Below are 18721 nucleotides of genomic sequence, written 5' to 3'. Positions count from 1 at the left end.
ACAACATGGTGTAAGTTTACAGGGCCCTATTAACAGCATGGTGTAAGTTTACAGGGTCCTATTAACAGCATGATGTAAGTTTACAGTGTCCTATTAACAACATGGTGTAAGTTTACAGGGCCCTATTAACAGCAACATGGTGTAAGTTTACAGGGCCCTATTAACAGCATGATGTAAGTTTGCAGGGTCCTATTAACACAACATGGTGTAAGTTTACAGGGTCCTATTAACAACATGGTGTAAGTTTACAAGGGCCCTATTTAACAGCATGGTGTAAGTTTACAGGGTCCCTATTAACAGCACGGTGTAAGTTTACAGGGCCTATTAACAGCATGATGTAAGTTTACAGGGCCCTATTAACAGCATGGTGTAAGTTTGCAGGGTCCTACTAACAACATGGTGTAAGATTTTAGGGTCCTATAAACAGCATGGTGTAAGTTTACAGGGTCCTATAAACAGCATGGTGTATGTTTACAGGGCCCTATTAACAGCATGATGTAAGTTTACAGGGTCCTATTAACAACATGGTGTAAGCTTACAGGGCCCTATTAATAGCATTGTGTAAGTTTGCAGGGTCCTATTAACAACATGGTGATAGTTTAGAGGGCCCTATTAACAGCATAGTGTAAGTTTGCAGGGTGCTATTAACAACATTGTGTAAGTTTACAGAGCCCTATTAACAGCATGGTGTAAGTTTACATGGCCCTATTAACAACATGGTGTAAGGTTACAGGGCCCTATTAACAGCATGGTGTACAGGGCCCTATTAACAGCATGATGTAAGTTTACAGGGCCTATTAACAGCATGGTGTAAGTTTACATGGCCCTATTAACAACATGGTGTAAGTTTACAGGGCCCTATTAACAGCATGGTGTACAGGGCACTATTAACAGCATGATGTAAGTTTACAGGGCCATATTAACAGCATGGTGTAAGTTTGCAGGGTCCTATTAACAACATGGTGTAAGTTTACAGGGCCCTATTAACAGCATGGTGTAAGTTTGCAGGGTCCTATTAACAACATGGTGTAATTTTATAGGTCCTATTAACAGCATGGGGTAAGGTTACATGGTCCTATTAACAACATGGTGTAAGTTTACAGGGCCCTTTTAACAGCATGGTGTAAGTTTACAGGGCCCTATTAACAGCATGATGTAAGTTTACAGGGCCCTATTAACAGCATGGTGTAAGGTTACAGGGTCCTATTAACAGCATGATGTAAGTTTACAGGGTCCTATAAACAGCATGGTGTATGCTTACAGGGTCCTATAAACAGCATGGTGTAAGTTTACAGGGTCCTATAAACAGCATGGTGTATGTTTACAGGGCCCTATTAACAGCATGTTGTAAGTTTACAGGGTCCTATTAACAACATGGTGTAAGCTTACAGGGCCTTATTAACAGCAGGTGTAAGTTTGCAGGGTCCTATTAACAACATGGTGTAAGTTTACAGGGCCCTATTAACAGCATGGTGTAAGTTTACAGGGCCCTATTAACAGCATGGTGCAAGTTTACAGGGTCCTATTAACAGCATGATGTAAGTTTACAGGTCCTATTAACAGCATGGTGTAAGTTTACAGGGTTCTATAAATACAGCATTGATGTAAGTTTACAGGGTCCTATAAAACAGCATGGTGTATGCTTACAGGGCCCTAATTAACAGCATGATGTAAGTTTACAGGGTCCTATTAACAGCATGGTGTAAGTTTACAGGGCCCTATTAACAGCATGATGTAAGTTTACAGGGTCCTATTAACAGCATGGTGTAAGTTTACAGGGTTCTATAAACAGCATGGTGTAAGTTTACAGGGTCCTATAAACAGCATGGTGTAAGTTTAAAGGGTCCTATAAACAGCATGGTGTATGCTTACAGGGTCCTTTTAACAGCATGGTGTAAATTACATGAAACGGGTTGACAAAACAGGGACGGAGTGAACTGTAAGCCGGTTATAGTTCACATATAAGAACTATACACAAAATAAGTATAGCTATGTTAATGATGCTGTATTACTTAAACTGTTGCAACGTTTTATTTTGTAAACATTCACTTCACTTATATACACACCCGTTAACTGGTTTCAGCTAGATCCGTTGGTTGCGGGTAGATCAGTTGTGCGTTTGTTATTTTTTAGTATCCTGCATTCGATTGGTGCAAAATATAACACAGAAAATTATGACTATAAAAAGGCAAAGAAAAAGATCATATATCGGTTATCCGGTTTAATCCTGACATTAATGTATCAAGTTCTACCTTGCTACTCGAAACATGTGCCAAATGAAACATAAAAAACCGTTTGGTCACATTTATCTCGAGAAAACTGCAAATTTTACTTATATGCATATTTCATAATTGTAAACAAATAAGTTGATGATTTTAGACTCATTACTTTGCGGGAAAGTAGCTTAAAGATAGATATATATTCTGGGTGTATAAATATGTAAATAGATATATCAACTGTGTACATAAATGACTAAATACTCTATTATATTTTCGCGCGCTTTTAATATTTGAGATATATATTTAAATATTTGAATATAAATAGATTTCGCTATCCTTACATATATATACATGTACACATAAACTTGACTGAACTCCTAAATGTGTTTGGTTTTATCTGTTTGTTTGTGTTAAATCAGATAAATGATAATACGGGTATTACAGGCTGGCAATCACATGATTTAATGATAACAAGAGGACAAAAATGCGTACATATAATTGAACAAAAAAGAGCTAGAATAATGGATGAAATGAAAGGTTCGTTTGATAAGTTTGATTTAAAGTTTTCTTTAGTTTCTATATTTTGCCTTGTAATGTAAGATAAATTAAAAAAAATCACTTTTGCTGTTTATAATACACTATAATCGTAAACCTGAATATACTCGGGCACTGAGCGGGATTTGATCCCCGGACTATCGATAACAAGGCGGACACTCAACCGCTAAAGGGTTAACTACGGTGGCACAGCTATGACATGTGTATGTGTGTGTGTTTATCTATCTCGTGCGAACGAGATACTGTGCTGTGGCCCGAGTTACTTAGTCGTGCGCACGAGATAATTAAGTGATGCGGACGAGATAGTTTTTTATACTATGTTGTGGCCACGCTTTACTACGTCGTGTGCACGAGGTACTATATCGTGGCCAGGAATTAATAAGTCGTTGGAATGAGATAATTAAGTGGTTGGCACGAGATACGATGTCGTGGCCACGAGTTTCCAGGTCGTGCGCACGAGGTACTATCTCGTGGCCAGGGGCTTTCAGTCGAGAGCACCAGGTACTATGTCGTGGCCAGGATATACTAAGTCGTGGGTTTAGATAAGTGGTGGGCACGAGATACTATGTCGTAGCCACGAGTTTTTCAGTCGTGCACACGAGGTACTATGTCTTGGCCAGGAGATACTAAGTCGTTGGAATGACATAATTAAATTGTGGGCACGAGATAATTCATTGGTGAGCACGAGGTACTATGTCGTGGCCAGGAGTTTTTCAGTCGTGCGCACGAGGTACTATGTCGTGGCCACGAGTTACATTATTCGAGCGCACGAGATAATCAAGTGGTGCGCACAAAGTACTGTGTCTTTGCCTTGACTTACTATGTGGTGCGAACGAGACAATTAAGACGTGTGCATGAGAAAATCAACCAATCAGATAACACTATTTTATAATATACGTTTATGAACTTTTTCAACTAAGAAAAGTTCTGCTTTAAGTTTTAAATGCAACATTAACCGATTACTGCATGAGCATTTTGTGAGTATGTATGGAACGCAGTATCCACATATATTCAAATATTTGAAAGGTCTTTAAATTCAGATATAAGAGGTCGCATTTTCAATACGATGTATCTCAAAATATTAAAAGCGCGAAAAAAAATGCAATAGAGAGGTCTTTAAATAATATCCCTCTAATTCATATTGATCAAAAATTGATTTAAATCACACAATACATGAATATAACACCCCTACAATTTAATATTAAGATATCAAAATTTTGGTATATTTCAGCTGTTTGTTAAGAAATCTTTATTTAAATTGAAGAGGTCTTTAATTTGACGACCTTTGTAATTGTTTTATAGGGCGCGCTACAAAATAATTAATAGATTCCTTGAAAGAGCTCTCTAATGCCATTTGAGCGTGGTGAAAAATTTCAGATAATTATTTTGAAAATCAATGTTAAACAATGCTTAGTCTGCACATATTTAAATATTTTAAGAGGTCTTTTATTATTTGGAGAGTTCAGTGAAATATACAAAGCAGTCTACAAATTAATTTAAAGTTATCAAAAATTCGCGTATATTACAATTTATATTCACTGATTTAGAGACATCTATAGTTCAATCGAATAGATCTCCAATTGGTACTATGTTTAACCATCACGTGTTATTTAACCATTTTCAGTAATGAGCACTGTAGAGCCAGATGATTGAGTCGATGTGAATTGTTGCTAGTATATAACTGGACCTGATCCACAATTGGTATGTACATATTAACAGTACTGAATTATATTGGACGAGTACACGTAGAGCTGTGAAATCGTTATACGACAAGGCGTTATCTTCTGTGTAGATACAGGGTCTCATATACATCATGTATGTCTTCATATAAACACGTTTATTAAAGACAGGTAATTAAGGTATATTTTGTTAATTAATGATGGAACAAGACCGGTGATCACATGGCGATCATTTACGGTAACATTTTTGTGTCACCGCGAATAGAAGTGTCCATTGTAAAAAAGGCAGAGTTAGATTATAAAATCAGAATGTATTTATGTAAACAATAAAATGGACTAGCAAAGTTGATATTAATCTTACAGAGTTACTATTTTTGTTGTTTCCGCGTTGGTGTAATTGGAAAACTCTACGAGTTCGAGACCAATAACGGAATGTTTGAAATTCACTTGATGGTAAAACAGTTTTTTTATCGACTACCCTTTGTGACCGTCTACCCGCAGTGATTTTTATAAACTTTATCGATAACAAACACTATCAATTCATGAAAAATCTGCCGACAAAACGTAATTTAAAAAAATAGGTAGTATATTTACTGTGTATATAAATTAGTAAATTAATATCCACAGTTGACATATCTTTTTACTAATTTATACACACAGTAGATATATCTAATTTTTAAAGCTACTCTCCCACACAAAATGAGTCTTAAAATCATCAACATATTTGTTTACAATTATCAAAATTTTAATATGCACAAAAGTAAGATTTTCACAAGATATCTGTGACCTAACGGTTGTTATCTTCACTTGATACAGATGCAAACAACCTTTATCACACCAGTGAACATGCTCCGAGTAGCTCAGCTTTATGAAGTTACATGTATAATCCGTGGTTATATTACACATGTGTGATTATAACGCGACACCGGATTACCGATACATGTTTTTCTTTTTTTTGTCTCTTTTTATAGACATAATTTTGTGATATATTGTGCAGCAATCGAATGCATGATAACAAAAATACTAGCGAACATCTGTTTTACCACAACAAACGGATCTAGTTGCAACCAGTTAAAGGTATTTGTTTTAATTTAAAGTCTTGGCCCCAAGGGGCAAAAAAAAACCCCACCCCAAAATTAAAGGGAGGCGCGGGGGGGGAAATTTTAAAAAAATTAAAACTTCCCCCCGCTTATCGGGCACGTGTTTCCCCCTTTAAACCCCCCCAAAGCGAAAAGTCGAAAATTTTTAAATTTAAATAAAAATTGTGGTGGCGCAAACCCGAAAATTTTTTAAATTTTTGGGGGGGGCGCTTTTTAATAATTAAAGTTCCCCAAAACGGGGGCGAAAAGGATTTTTGACTGGGGCGGGGAAACGAAAACCCCAAAAATTTACCCCTTTGCGCCTCCGCAAAATTGGGTTTTTTTTGCTCCGTGCCCCGTCCTTTTATTTCTTAAATATCGCTTCGCCCCGCGCACCCGCTTATTAGCGAGTGCTCGCTCCCGCCATTCTAACTTGTTAATCCTCGACTTCTCGCTTTTAGCGGGGTCGAGGGCAAAAACACGTATGGCACAAATTAGCTATCATGTGTTATTTGTTTTGATACAGATTAACTTTAGGCATCATTCCGGCAAATGAAATTCACTTATATGAAAGATTTGAACGACGGAATTGTGTGAAATAATGTTTATGGTATTCATTTAAATCATTTGCTCTGGACCGATCTCGGTTAGGTTTAGGAATGATGTAATAGTTATCAGAAACCGTTATCAATTGTTATCAATATCATTTTACCAAAAAATCAGTTATCAAGGTCAGTTTTGATTAAATATAAACGTAATTTAACCGATTACAAGCCTGTCATTTAATGTTCTCATGAATCGCATTTAGATTACGTTCGATTAATATTCTATTATTGAAAACTTTTTTTTTGCTTTTAAAAGCAATGATTTATTAAAAGCAAAAACTATTTTACTTGTATCATCATGTACTAGCATTTTGTCTGTGGTAAAGTCATGTTGAAATTATAGACGCATTTCCATCGGAACAATGAAACTTGCATAAATGCATTGTCTAAAACGTTTAAATAACCAACCACTTACTTTCTTGGATTTAACTTACTGACGTTGTGATGTACATAACATTCACATAAAGCCCTTTCGTTTGTTTGAATTTAAGGAATTATGTCTAAATAAAATTATGAAAATAGTTTTGTAGTTAAATTGTTAATTGCATAAGTGTTACTTTTGATAGCGTGTATTGTATATTAATACAGATACACACAAACTCTTATATATGTATTGATGAAAATCTTATTTGAAACTTAAACGTGCAAGCACAAAATATTGAATATTGAACATAATAATCCTTTCTGCTGAAAAATCCTTCTGACCTCCAAACATTGTATATATTACAATTTATTAATGTTATAAGCAATGCATATGCTTTATGTGTTTTCGTGTTTGTAAAGGAATGATATTGACAATTCGAATATTTGCACATTTGCCGGAAAAGCTACAATAATTAGGCAATGATTTTTCAAAATTATTGCAAAAGTTGGAATTTTCAAGTTAGAACTATCCATACAAAATAATGATTTCTGAGCACAGCCGACATGATTGGTTTCGTACACTTATCAAAGGCAACACCAATGTGTTTGGTGATCATCCATCCATTAGTTCTTTAGAAGCAGATGTTTAAAGGTTTTTCTATTTTTAGTTCTAAAGACCCCTAAAAGGGGCCAATCAAATTAATATGGGCAAACTTGATAAAAAAAAACTACCCAAGAATGCTACAGACAAAGTTTGGTGATCATCCATCAATTAGTTCTGTAGTAGAAGATGTTTAAAGGCTTTTCTATTTTTAGCTCTCTTTACCCCTAAAATGGGCCACTTGAAATGACATGAGCAATTCAACTGTGACTGTCACAAGGATGCTACAGACCAAATTTGAAGAAATCTGCCCCGCAGTTTCAGAGAGGAAGACAATTTTTTGACGGATGACGAGGGGAGGGCCGGGGGAAATCCCATTTTAATACTAATTGTGTTTCCTTTGGTGAGCAAAAAAAAGGGTTTTGGGTTAAAAAGTAAAGGGGGTTTGGTTGCCCTTTTGCATTTGCCGTTTTAAAAAACTTTTTTTTTTCCTGATCAGGGATTTTTTAAAACATAATATTTCTCAGGATAGACCTTAAAATTTTAAACAAAGAGCCATAAACCTTTAAAATTTATAAATAAACCCTTTGACATTGATTGGTCAAATTAGAAAATTTTTTAATTTTTTTCTTTTAACTGGCTATAAATTTGTTATTTTTAAATGGCCCTTTATTTTGTATTAAACACATAACATTTTTAAAAAGGGTAAAAGCCTTTTTTTGTTATCTAACCCCAAATTTACCTTGGCCCCTTTATGACCTTGACATTGAAGGTAAAAGTATTGAATTTTCCACTGATTTTAGTTATAGTTGACGTTTTTCTTGGGTTTTTAATAAAAGGATTAAATTTTTATACTTTTTACCAAAAAAACATTTTTACCTTTTTAAACCCTTTTTTTCAGATAAACAAAATAGGGGCCCTCTTGGGTTGAACAACATTGCCCTTTAGCTTTTAAAAGAATTACTGTTTAAGGTAAAATTATTTAAAATTTTTTTAAATTTTTCATAATTTTTTTTATTTATTTACCGATTTGATTTAAACTTGGACAAAACAAGGCTTGCCTCCAAACAAACATATTGATGATCTTTATATAAAATTGACCCTGACTTTCAAGGTAAAATAAATGAAATTTTCTTGTTTTAGCTGTCATCTGTCACAAAATGACAAGACAAGCTTTTGTGATCGCTTTTTCGTCCAGTGTCCGTCGTCCGTCTCGTAAACTTTTACTTTAAACAATATCTTCTCATAACCCGCTGAGCCAATCGAAACTTCACAGACAATTTTTCTTGGGTGGTCACCTTTAAAAATTATTCAAACAATTTAATTCCATGCAGAACTCAGAAAACATTTAATTAAAAAAAACAAACAGCTATAGCTTAGATAGTTGGCATGAAACATGTCAAAGTGAGTGTCTATAGCGATTTATCAATAAAGCCATGGGGTCAAAATTGACCCCGCCCGGGGGTCATCAGTTATCCTTATCATATATATTAAATAAGTTAAAAAACCTTCTTTTAAAAATTGGCCCCGCCCCAGGGGGGATCATTGATTTTCCTTGTATGTATATAGTAAAAACAAGAAAAAGTCTTCTTTTAAAAAAACCCAAAGAGCTAGAGATTAGATATTAAGCATGAAACATCTTCAAATGTGTGTCTACAAAGTTTTTTTTAAATAAACGCACTGGGTACAAACTGGCCGGGAAGGGTTATTTATTTTCCTTATAACAAAAAGTTCGTGACCTTTAAATAAAATTGACCGTCTTATGCTTGGATTTTGATTGTATTTTATTTATGGAAAGGGTTCGTATTCGGACAACACAACAAATGTGACAGACCTAATAAAATTATGAGGAAAAACACAACAATTTTTTCCTTGTTTTTTCTTTTTAAAAATTTATTGCAACAGTTTTTTGTTTGCATTTTGAAAAAGTAAAATGGCCATGCGTTGCCCCCGCCGATGGTGGCTCTTCTTTTTTAAAGAATGACCTTGATTTTTTGTTTAACGTTAATCATCAAAGTCAAATGCTCGTGTTTTTTTCTTAAAAATTTCAATTTTTTTTTTTATTCAATAATTTTTTACAGAAAATTTTTATTTTCAAATTTTTGGTCAAAAAACAATTTAAAATGATGAAAGTTTTTAAATTTAAAAACCTCAACCATTTAATTTCCTTTGGGAAGCAAAGGGCAAATTTTTTAATTTAACTTAATTAATTTAAAAAATATGCTGGGCCCAAAAAAAATAAAGTTTTTTAAAAATCAGAATCATTTATTAATTTAAAAATGTTTTTAAACTCTTAAAAAACCTTGACCCCTTTTTTTTCCAAAGGGGGTATTTTTTAAATTTTTTGGAAAATTTGGGGGGTAAACTTAATTATTAATTTAAACCCCCCGAATTTTTTTTTTATACCCTAACAAACAAAAAAACTTTTTTTTAACTAAAAAAAAACATAATAAAAAAAAAAAAATATGACTTGATCTTTTAATTATATCCTGACTGTTAATGTCAAATTATTTATAGTATAGTTTAAATAATGTCATAACCTGGTTTATCATTTACGGATTAGATTAACGCCATATTTGATTCATCATGAATAATTCTAATAAGACAATGAATTTAAAATAATCTGGACCGTCAAGATCAAATGATCAATGTGGTTATGAGTTTTAACTTCTTACTCGTAATGTAGTTACTTTAAACTATTTTTAAATAAAACGTGAACATCTCTTTTAAGATAATAAACATCATTTCAAAGGTTAATTTGTAGATAACACATGAACGCCAGCTATTGTTTTTTTCCAGATTAAGATTGACATTCAACAATGGGATAATGTTATCTCAATAAGACGAAGTTAACAATGGCTTCATATAGCCCAAAACTTTCAGAGAGGAAATATAACAATTGGGTTAAGGCTCAGTTAGCAGTGTTATTTACTAAAGATGGACTAGAACCTTTTGTATGTCACGAAGTTCAAAAATTCCGGCTGGAATGTTTAGATGGTATTTGTTACAACAATGGATTGATAAGTGGAACTTTGTGTTCAAATTGCGGTACAGAAAATGTTATTAAATGTCCCACAAATAGAATATGTAATGTTGGTCGTGGAAAATGCAGTTATCATCGAAATGCTGCAACAAGGTATAATCCTGCCGGCTGCCCTAACAAGATATGCCATAATTTCACAACTAAGATACAGAATGTACATAGGTACTATGGTCCGTCGTTCAAAAACACTGATGCTACCCAGTGGTGCAGCAATTCCTGGGGAATAGCTAAATGTTTCATGCCCCCTGATGGATATAAAGATGTAGCTTGTGCAGAAGAAACAGACTTTAATGGCATCATAAGTGTTATCATTAACAACAAAAACTTTCAGTTGAAAGTACATGAAAACCTAGGCAACAAGAACAACATTTTTGAGCAGGTAAACAAATTTTTAATACAGTTGTTGAAAGAAGTAGTCATAAGACTACCGCTATGTGATAAACTTGACAAAATGTCAATCAGATTGCTTGTAGGTATACAATTCTGACAAGTTCTGTATCAACTCTATCGGTTTTTGTTCCAACCAGTATAGGTCATAATTACTCATATGGTGACTTGACAGATTTACTAGAAATGGAACACCTCAGGCGCCCTTCCTTGTATTATGGCAGATAGGACTGTGCAATTGAGTAGTCCTTGCATGAAAGAATCCAAAGTCCCAGTCGGAACCACTCGGTCGCGGATGCCCCTATACTATCTTTACAGTTTCATATATATCCAATATCATAAGAGAGATGAGTAAGCTAACCATGTATTATCATCCAAAGATAACCGAGCTTATTACTTCTTTTTTGTTAATCGAATCGAATTTTGTTAATCAGAATTATTGTTGATTTTTTAAAAAATGTTTTTCCTTTACCAGGCAAGAGAAATTGGTAGAATTTTGAGGCATTCGCCAACTTTAGAGGTAGAGGATATAGACCTGCATCCATACTTCATAGTATTTCAACATGTTCTTTCTGATGCCGGATATTTAGCTACAGACACGCACGCACAAGATGCCAAGCAGAAGCTGTTAGATGTAAATAAGCAACACTTTTTTAGTTAACAAAACAAGTTGTAGTTTAAAATAGATGCTTAATAATTTTATGAATGCACAACTTTGGTATACTGATACAAATAATACCTTACGCACAAATGATATCAAATTGAACACTAAGTATATTATGTTGCTGAAAGTGATGATTCATTTTGTACTAGGATTATGTGCCATCATATTTTCACATTTTTAGCTTGACGTTTTCGGAGAAAAAAAGCCATTATTGCTACAGTCGTGTTTTTGTTGCCGTTGTGTTTTCCGTTCGAAAACTTTAATGCTGATCATAGTATAAGTAGTAATAGAAATGTTGATAAGACCTTTATGAAGACCAAATTGATGATAACCTTCATACATTTATGACCTTGACTTTGAAGGTCAAAATGTAGAATTTTGCTTGTTTTTGTTTCTATTATTTGCTATAAAGTTATCATTTATAAATGCATTGTTTTCACATTTAGACACAACGATCCTTGGGATAAGACCTTTAAAAAATTGAATTAATTTTGACATTTTCTTATCAATGGCATTGATCTTGAATATCAAACTATTGTATTTTGCTTGATTTTTTTAATTATTGGTAATACTTTGATATTTATAAATACTTGAGCGCATCTACCTTAAGGAGAATGTTTTAAAATAAATTAAACCCAACATGACATTGACATGTAAATGACAGTTACAAATGAAGACCAAATATTGTATTTCCAATTCAATTGCTATAATTGGCTTGGTAAGTTTTATTAATAAGCTATTGTATTAAAACTTTGGTACAAAAAACCGTGGGTCAAGGCATATAAGATTTCATTGAAATTGACACTAACCTATAATTTAATTTGATACTAAATGTCAAATTAGTGTATTTTGCAACAATTAGCCTTTTTAAAAATAATTTACGACTTTGATTTATACTTGGGAACAAGAACACTAATAGAAAAACTGAAATACTAGTATTAAGTGTTTCAAATATGACCTTTATTTTTATTATGACATTGACTGTAAATGTCAAATTTGCTATTGTTAGTATTTGATTATGGATTTTTAAGCTCCCCGAACGTCCGACCGTCCGTTCGCTATTCTAGTCCGGGACATAACTTTAAAACAACAAGAGGCATCAACATGAAACCTTTGAAGAAAATAGATCTCATTGCGTAGATGTGCAGTATACAAGAACCGTAACTCTGCCTTGCGTAATTTGTTTTGGAATAATTGCCTTATTGTCTTATTTTTGAGTTATTGCCATGGCAATTTTTTTTAAATTTTGAACCTTGTCCGAAACATAGCTATGAAACTATAAGAGTTTTATGGGTAGATTGATCTCATTAAATAGGAGTGCAGCGCAAAAAGACCTTAACTCTGCCTTGCTTAATTTTGGAGTTATTGCCTTTTGTACATTTTCACACTTTGAACTTGGTCAGAGACATGACTTTGACATTTCAAAAAGTATTCTTTTCTGTGTCCAAAACCTAGTCGGGGAGCCGAAACAAACATATGGCAAATAAAGTAAATTTCACAAACGGTTGTATCAGACTAACTAAAAATGTCGGTTTTGTCATAAGGAATATTTTGTCAAATTATTAATAAAAAAAGGTAAAAAAATAAGGTAGGTAGGTAGGCAAATCTTTCAAAAAATCTTTTTTTCCCCGACCAATATATGTTAATATACATCCCATTAAAATATTAGGGACAAACATCCAAGTACCATTATAATCATTATAATGTGATATACCAGGTATGATCAAAAAGTTCTCTGCCCGATATACATCTAGCCACTATACTAACATTTACACTCAATACGACGATACCAATATCTTATTGAAGATTACTGACCGAGTTACACGCGGTTTTACACAGATTAAGTAGCATAAAAGACACTTTGATCAGTAGAGGGGTGTGTCACTTAGACCAAATGAACAAAGTTGAATTCAGATCCGTCATTAAGTACTTCTGAAAGAAAGGGATGTCCTCCAAGGAAATCCTTGAAGGTTTTATGGATACACTTGGGAAGGAGTTTCCTTCCTATAGCACTGTGAAAAAATGGGCTGCTGAATTTAAGAGGGAGAGCATTGGAGATGATGAGCGGCCTGGGCGGCCAAAATAGGCCATCAACGATAAACCTGCTTAACATGTGCATGTGCGACAGAAGGCAAGACCTGCGAAATATTGCTAGGGAAGTTGGTATACGCTTTAGTTCAGTTCAGGCAATTCTGACTAATGTCTATGGCATGTCAAAGGTATCCGCTAGGTGGGTCCCCAGACAGTTGACTGACAACCAGAAACGGACAAGGCTTGACATTTAAAGATATCTTTTGTGTCGCTATGAGGATGAACCTGATTTATCCACCGGATCGTAACTAAGGATGAATCATGGGTCCATCACTTCGATTCAGAATCTAAAAACCAGAGCATGCAGTGGAAGTACCCTGGTTAACCCCTTCCGACGAAATTCAAGAGGGTGCCATCAGCAGGGAAGATGATGGCTTCCATATTTTGGGATAGCCAAGGGACAATCATGATTGACTATCTTGAGCAAGGTCGAAAAACGTTACGTCCTATGCAGACGCATTGAGAAGTCTGTGTCAAGAAATCGCGAGTAAAAGGAGGGGAAAACTGACTCGATGCGTTAGATGATCCTGCACGACAATGCGACAGCTCACACATCCTAAGTTGCGACGGCTGCTGCAAATGATTGCGGCTTTGAAATTCTCTCCAATCCCCCATATTGTCCGGACTCTGACATCTACCCTTTTCCGGAACTGAAAACCAAGTTTCGTGGTAGACATTTTGGAAGCAATGAAGGTGACATGGAGGCGGTCAATGAGTTCTTTGAGGACCAAATAAGAGAGTTCCATTTTGAAGGGTAAAACAAGTTTGAGCACAGGTGGGTAAAGCGCATGTAGAGGGCGATTATATGGAAAAGTAAGACCATTAGTTGGGTTCTCTGACTACCGTTAGTACATCGGGCCGATAACTTTTTGATCAATCCTCGTATAGACAAAGGTATGTAATCAATTCAAGTATATTGCTAATATTTGAATATTGTTGCTTTTATTTTTAAACATGGGTTCATATTGCAGTACAATGTACCAAGTATTTAGTAAATGAGAGGAGTCATTTTCAAAAAAAAATCCTTGAAGGGTTCGGCATTAAAAACATCATAAACTGATGTTCCTTAATATCAGACGATGGCTGCAATAATGTGGTAAGATGGAACCATTGAAATTCTTAAAAGTGACTGTTTGACAAGTTCATAAGTGAACAATTTGTAGGTAATAAACACAGGCCCCCATTCTTAAAGGCCTATGCTCTGCAAACTATAAGAGCCAACTGGCTGGTTGTGTAAAACCCTCCAAGTCTGACCATAATAATCTACAATTTTTTTGATAAAGCATAATTAAGTACGTATAAGTATGAAAAGCTATAACAATAAACTGCAAAATACAAATATTGTGAATGAACCAAATGCTTACAGGTAGTCTCATTATTCTTCTCTATCATCTTTATCATAGATAGTGAAACTTGTGATCGAGGTGACGACGTACTGAAATAAAAAAAATTACTGGAATAATTGAAATCCTATTAACTAATTCATCACTTTAATGTTTTCTAAAAAAAGTTACTAGTACTAGTTTGTGTACGGAATCCTGGTTGATAACTTAATTAGGTTGACGTTGATTTATTTTCAACTATAACACAGTTGTATAGAAAAAATAATTGTCTCCATATAATATCAAACTACAACCACTTTAAGGTTAAACTAGAAATGTGTCCATAGGACACGGGTGCCCCCACCGCGCCACTGTTCTGTCAATCTTTTTACTAAGTCAACGGAAATAACTCTACACATACTGGATAAATCTACAAGCGAAACCCCCGGTGCAAATCTTAATATGCTGAGCAACCTGCCCATAAGGTTTAATGACTCTATGTCAAATCCTTTTTGAGTAACTTGCGACACAAGTTGAAAATTGCAAAAAGTTTCTAAGTCAAGGGCAATAACTCTAAAAATACTAAATAAATCCAGACGAAAATACCTGATGCACAACAACACATGCTGATCAACATTCCTGTAAAGTTTCATGACTCTAGGTCAAATACTTTTTGAGTTACGTGCGACACAAGTTGAAAATTGCAAAATTTTACTATGTCAAGGGCAATAACTCTGAAAATACTAAAAATATCCAGACGAAAATACCCAGGTGCACAAGTACACATGCTGATCAACATTCCTGTAAAGTTTCATGACTCAAGGTCAAATACTTTTTGAGTTACGTGCGACACAAAAGTGAACGGACGGACGGACGGAAGGACGGACGTTTTAAAAGGAGAGTAATTATGTGGCTACTCTATTGTTCTCTCTATTGTTCTTTTTAGCCACACAAAAGAAAATAGCCACATAAAAGCATTACAGAATGAATGACATCAAAGAGAAAGAACAGTTACCTATTGTCCCTCTAGCCACATAATTACTGTCCTGTGAGTGCGGACGGACGGGCGGACGGACAGACAAGGGTAAATCTAAATGCCCGCCACTAAGTGGGGCACAAAAACTTATTTACTAATTATTTTCTTTGCTATTTTGGCATTTGACATTAAAAAATGTAAACATCAAAACATGTAACAAAATTTTTTGCGACACACTTTTGGAAACAACATATACAACATGATAACTAGACTTACCGACAAATTTATGCGCAAAGCCTAATTTGTCCTATCGCCACTAATATATTTTTAATTGTCTTTTATTTTTCAATCGGCATTTAACTCTTTTTATCAACATCAAGATGTCGCACGTTAACTTTCAACATCCGCTTAATTGCGTCACCGCGTTTCATTGGTTTTCCAGTTTTACCGACAAGTGCAAATACGTTTAAACATATTTAAACATAAAATATGGACTGTGTTTGAATAGCTGGAGCGTGGATGAATTTTACATTTGGGAAATTATCGCAGGTATTTAATTTTAAATGAGGGTGACTTTGTTTTCGGATTTCTAAGCAAACTCGGAACTTCTTCGCCCTAATTGTCTAAAAACCTGCTCTCTGAGTCAAAAAAAAAATGCGGCTTGTTTTGGCTAAATATGTTTAGGGCCGGCGGCCAAAAATAGGGTCGGTCGGAACACCGGAAACTAACAACGTTTTTGTTATGCCTTATTCATAAACATTTACCATTACATAATCGGGTTCTTCGTGACTTTCATAATGAAAACTTATTTTACTATTAATTAAAGATTAAGGAATGGGACATATGTTTATTTTAATATTACTTGTTTTATTATAGTTAGAAAATGACATCCTGATCATTGGAAAAGATGATGTAAGGAAAGTACTAGATGATGTTGCAAAAACAACTCGGGACACTATAATAGTAGAAAAAGATGACCAAAAAAGACAATCTGAGATTATCAAAGAAGAAATGATTAAAAGAAAACAAGAAGATCTTCGTTCTTTGGACTCAAAAACTCATGCAGGATTGCAACTGATAGAAACTAAAACTGATGATTCTTTAAAAACAATTGAAACCGAAACTGACAAAAGCATAAAAGACATAGAAAAGGCTACAGAAAACTCAGTCCAAATAATGCATCAAAAGAAAGAAGACATTGAGGAAAAGGTAAAAACACAAAGCAAGATAATAACAGAAGAATGTAAAAAAGCAGTTGGAACTATCAAAGATGAAGGAGATAAAGGGAAAATTGATTAAGCCAATTTTGTAGAGACTCTAGAAAAAACACTCTATACAAGGATTGCGGACGACAAGGAGAAACAGTACATTGAAAATAAAGAAAGTAAGTACAGGAGTCTTATTTTACCTTTGATATACACACTAAGCGTCTGTCCTTCCATCCTTCCTTCCATTCCAACTTTGTGTCCAGTCAATAACTTTGTCATTTATTGTTTGATTTCAAATAATTCAATTTTAATGTTTTTTCTTAATGAGGCAATGTATTGCACACAATATCTTGGTCTGTTGCTCGAAAGGTCAAGGTCGCACATTGACTTTAAAGGAAATTTGTAATGGTAAATGCACTGACGTTCGTTTTCGAACAACAATTTTGTCATTCCTAAATGGATTTGAAAATTTCTTTGCAGAAAAGTGTTGAGGTTTATGATAATATGTGTCGCGCACAAGAATCAGTCTCGTTGCTTAAAGGTCAATGTCAAACATTTAGATCCAAATGTGTGCTATACATTAAAACGGACTCAAATTTAGATGTACTAATTTCTTGATCAGATTGCCCCCGTACAAATTATGCCTTCATTGTGATTCAGATGTCCTGAGAAAGTTTTTTTTTTTGTCATCTATGCAATTAAACAGTCCTTCACAGATAGGCATTAGACAAGTTTCAAAATAACGTTGTCCGTGGAAGTAAAAAAAAAACAATTGATATTTGTTTGAAGTAATTTGAAACAAACAAACTAGAAAAATAGGCTCAATTTTTAATGGACACGCTTTTTTGTCAGTTTACCTGACGGCTATATGGACAAAGCCATGTTTGTTCTCGAAATCGTGAAAATTTCTTTCTTAGTATTAGTTTTTCAGTGGTTAAAATTTGAAACCGTATCGATTTCAAAATTGTGAAAGGTCGCCAGCGATTGGCTGTTTGAAAGATCACGAAAAGTCGGCAATCTGCTGATAGAAGATAGATTCCATAATGGGTAGCTACTTTATAAAGTAGCTGAATTTATTTAGAGTGGATAAAAATTTTAAGCTTGACTTTTTCCGTCCGTCTGTCTCTTCTTTTTAATCAGAATTGTTAACCATTTTGAGAATATTTGCAGAGCTCCTGTTTGACGTTTTGGTCAAAATCAGGGTCACATTTAGTCATGTTGTATCAATTTTGCGTCCGCTCTGTATCTTTTGAACCGATAAAAAGAAATTAAAATGTTTCAGCAGAAATATTAACTATGTAATTATACCTTTAGACTTCATCTTTTCCCGAAAATTACTTGATTTATCTATACATACGTAGGGAAACACGTGTAAGTTTCATTGTGTAAAGTTATAATGTCTAGAGCTTAGATATTAGCATGTAGCATGGCCGTATCAACCTTTACAGAACTGATGTGAATCATGTCCCTTGATTCAATATTGACCCCGTCCCAGGAGAAACTTTATATAGATAGGAAAACACATCTGAGATTTATTGTGTAAAATAACGACGCCAAGAGCTTAGAATAAAATTTAAAATTTAATCGAATATGGTAGAATATGCAAGAAAAAACATCTGACATATGTTTGCGGTTCGGATCGGAATGCCCGTCCCTCGGTCAACCGCCCATGGGCGGTAACTCGGCAAGCCTCGTTACCACCCAATTGGCGGTCACCTCGGGACGGATATTCCGATCCGAACCGCAAAATATGACAGATATTATTATTACACATTATAAAAATCATGTTAGCTATTTATAAAGAAGTAAAAATTTATTCATTTCTGAGGCATAATGTGCCTTTAAGTAACTAGATATTTATATTGTTATAATAATAAACTTGCGAAATACATATATTGGCTTAATATCCTATAGTTATTAACAATGAAA

General features: G+C 34.4%; 1 protein-coding gene across 1 annotated transcript; it reads left to right on the top strand.

Annotated features, from left to right (window-relative positions):
• Positions 1–4396: 4396 nt before the first annotated feature.
• On the top strand, positions 4397–17055 carry LOC132716625 (uncharacterized). The gene is made up of 4 exons (XM_060699932.1): positions 4397–4475; positions 9901–10523; positions 11007–11165; positions 16461–17055. Exons 2-4 carry the CDS (start codon positions 9957–9959, stop codon positions 16881–16883), a joined length of 1149 nt encoding a protein of 382 aa, XP_060555915.1. The 5' UTR covers positions 4397–4475; positions 9901–9956; the 3' UTR covers positions 16884–17055.
• Positions 17056–18721: the final 1666 nt, after the last annotated feature.

The sequence above is a fragment of the Ruditapes philippinarum genome, unplaced genomic scaffold, assembly GCF_026571515.1.
Source record: "Ruditapes philippinarum isolate M1 unplaced genomic scaffold, ASM2657151v2 ctg1353_1_1_1_1, whole genome shotgun sequence".
In the NCBI taxonomy this organism is placed as follows: domain Eukaryota; kingdom Metazoa; phylum Mollusca; class Bivalvia; order Venerida; family Veneridae; genus Ruditapes; species Ruditapes philippinarum.
The sequence above is the reverse complement of the archived record's forward strand: the minus strand, read 5'-3'. Positions and strand labels throughout refer to the sequence as shown.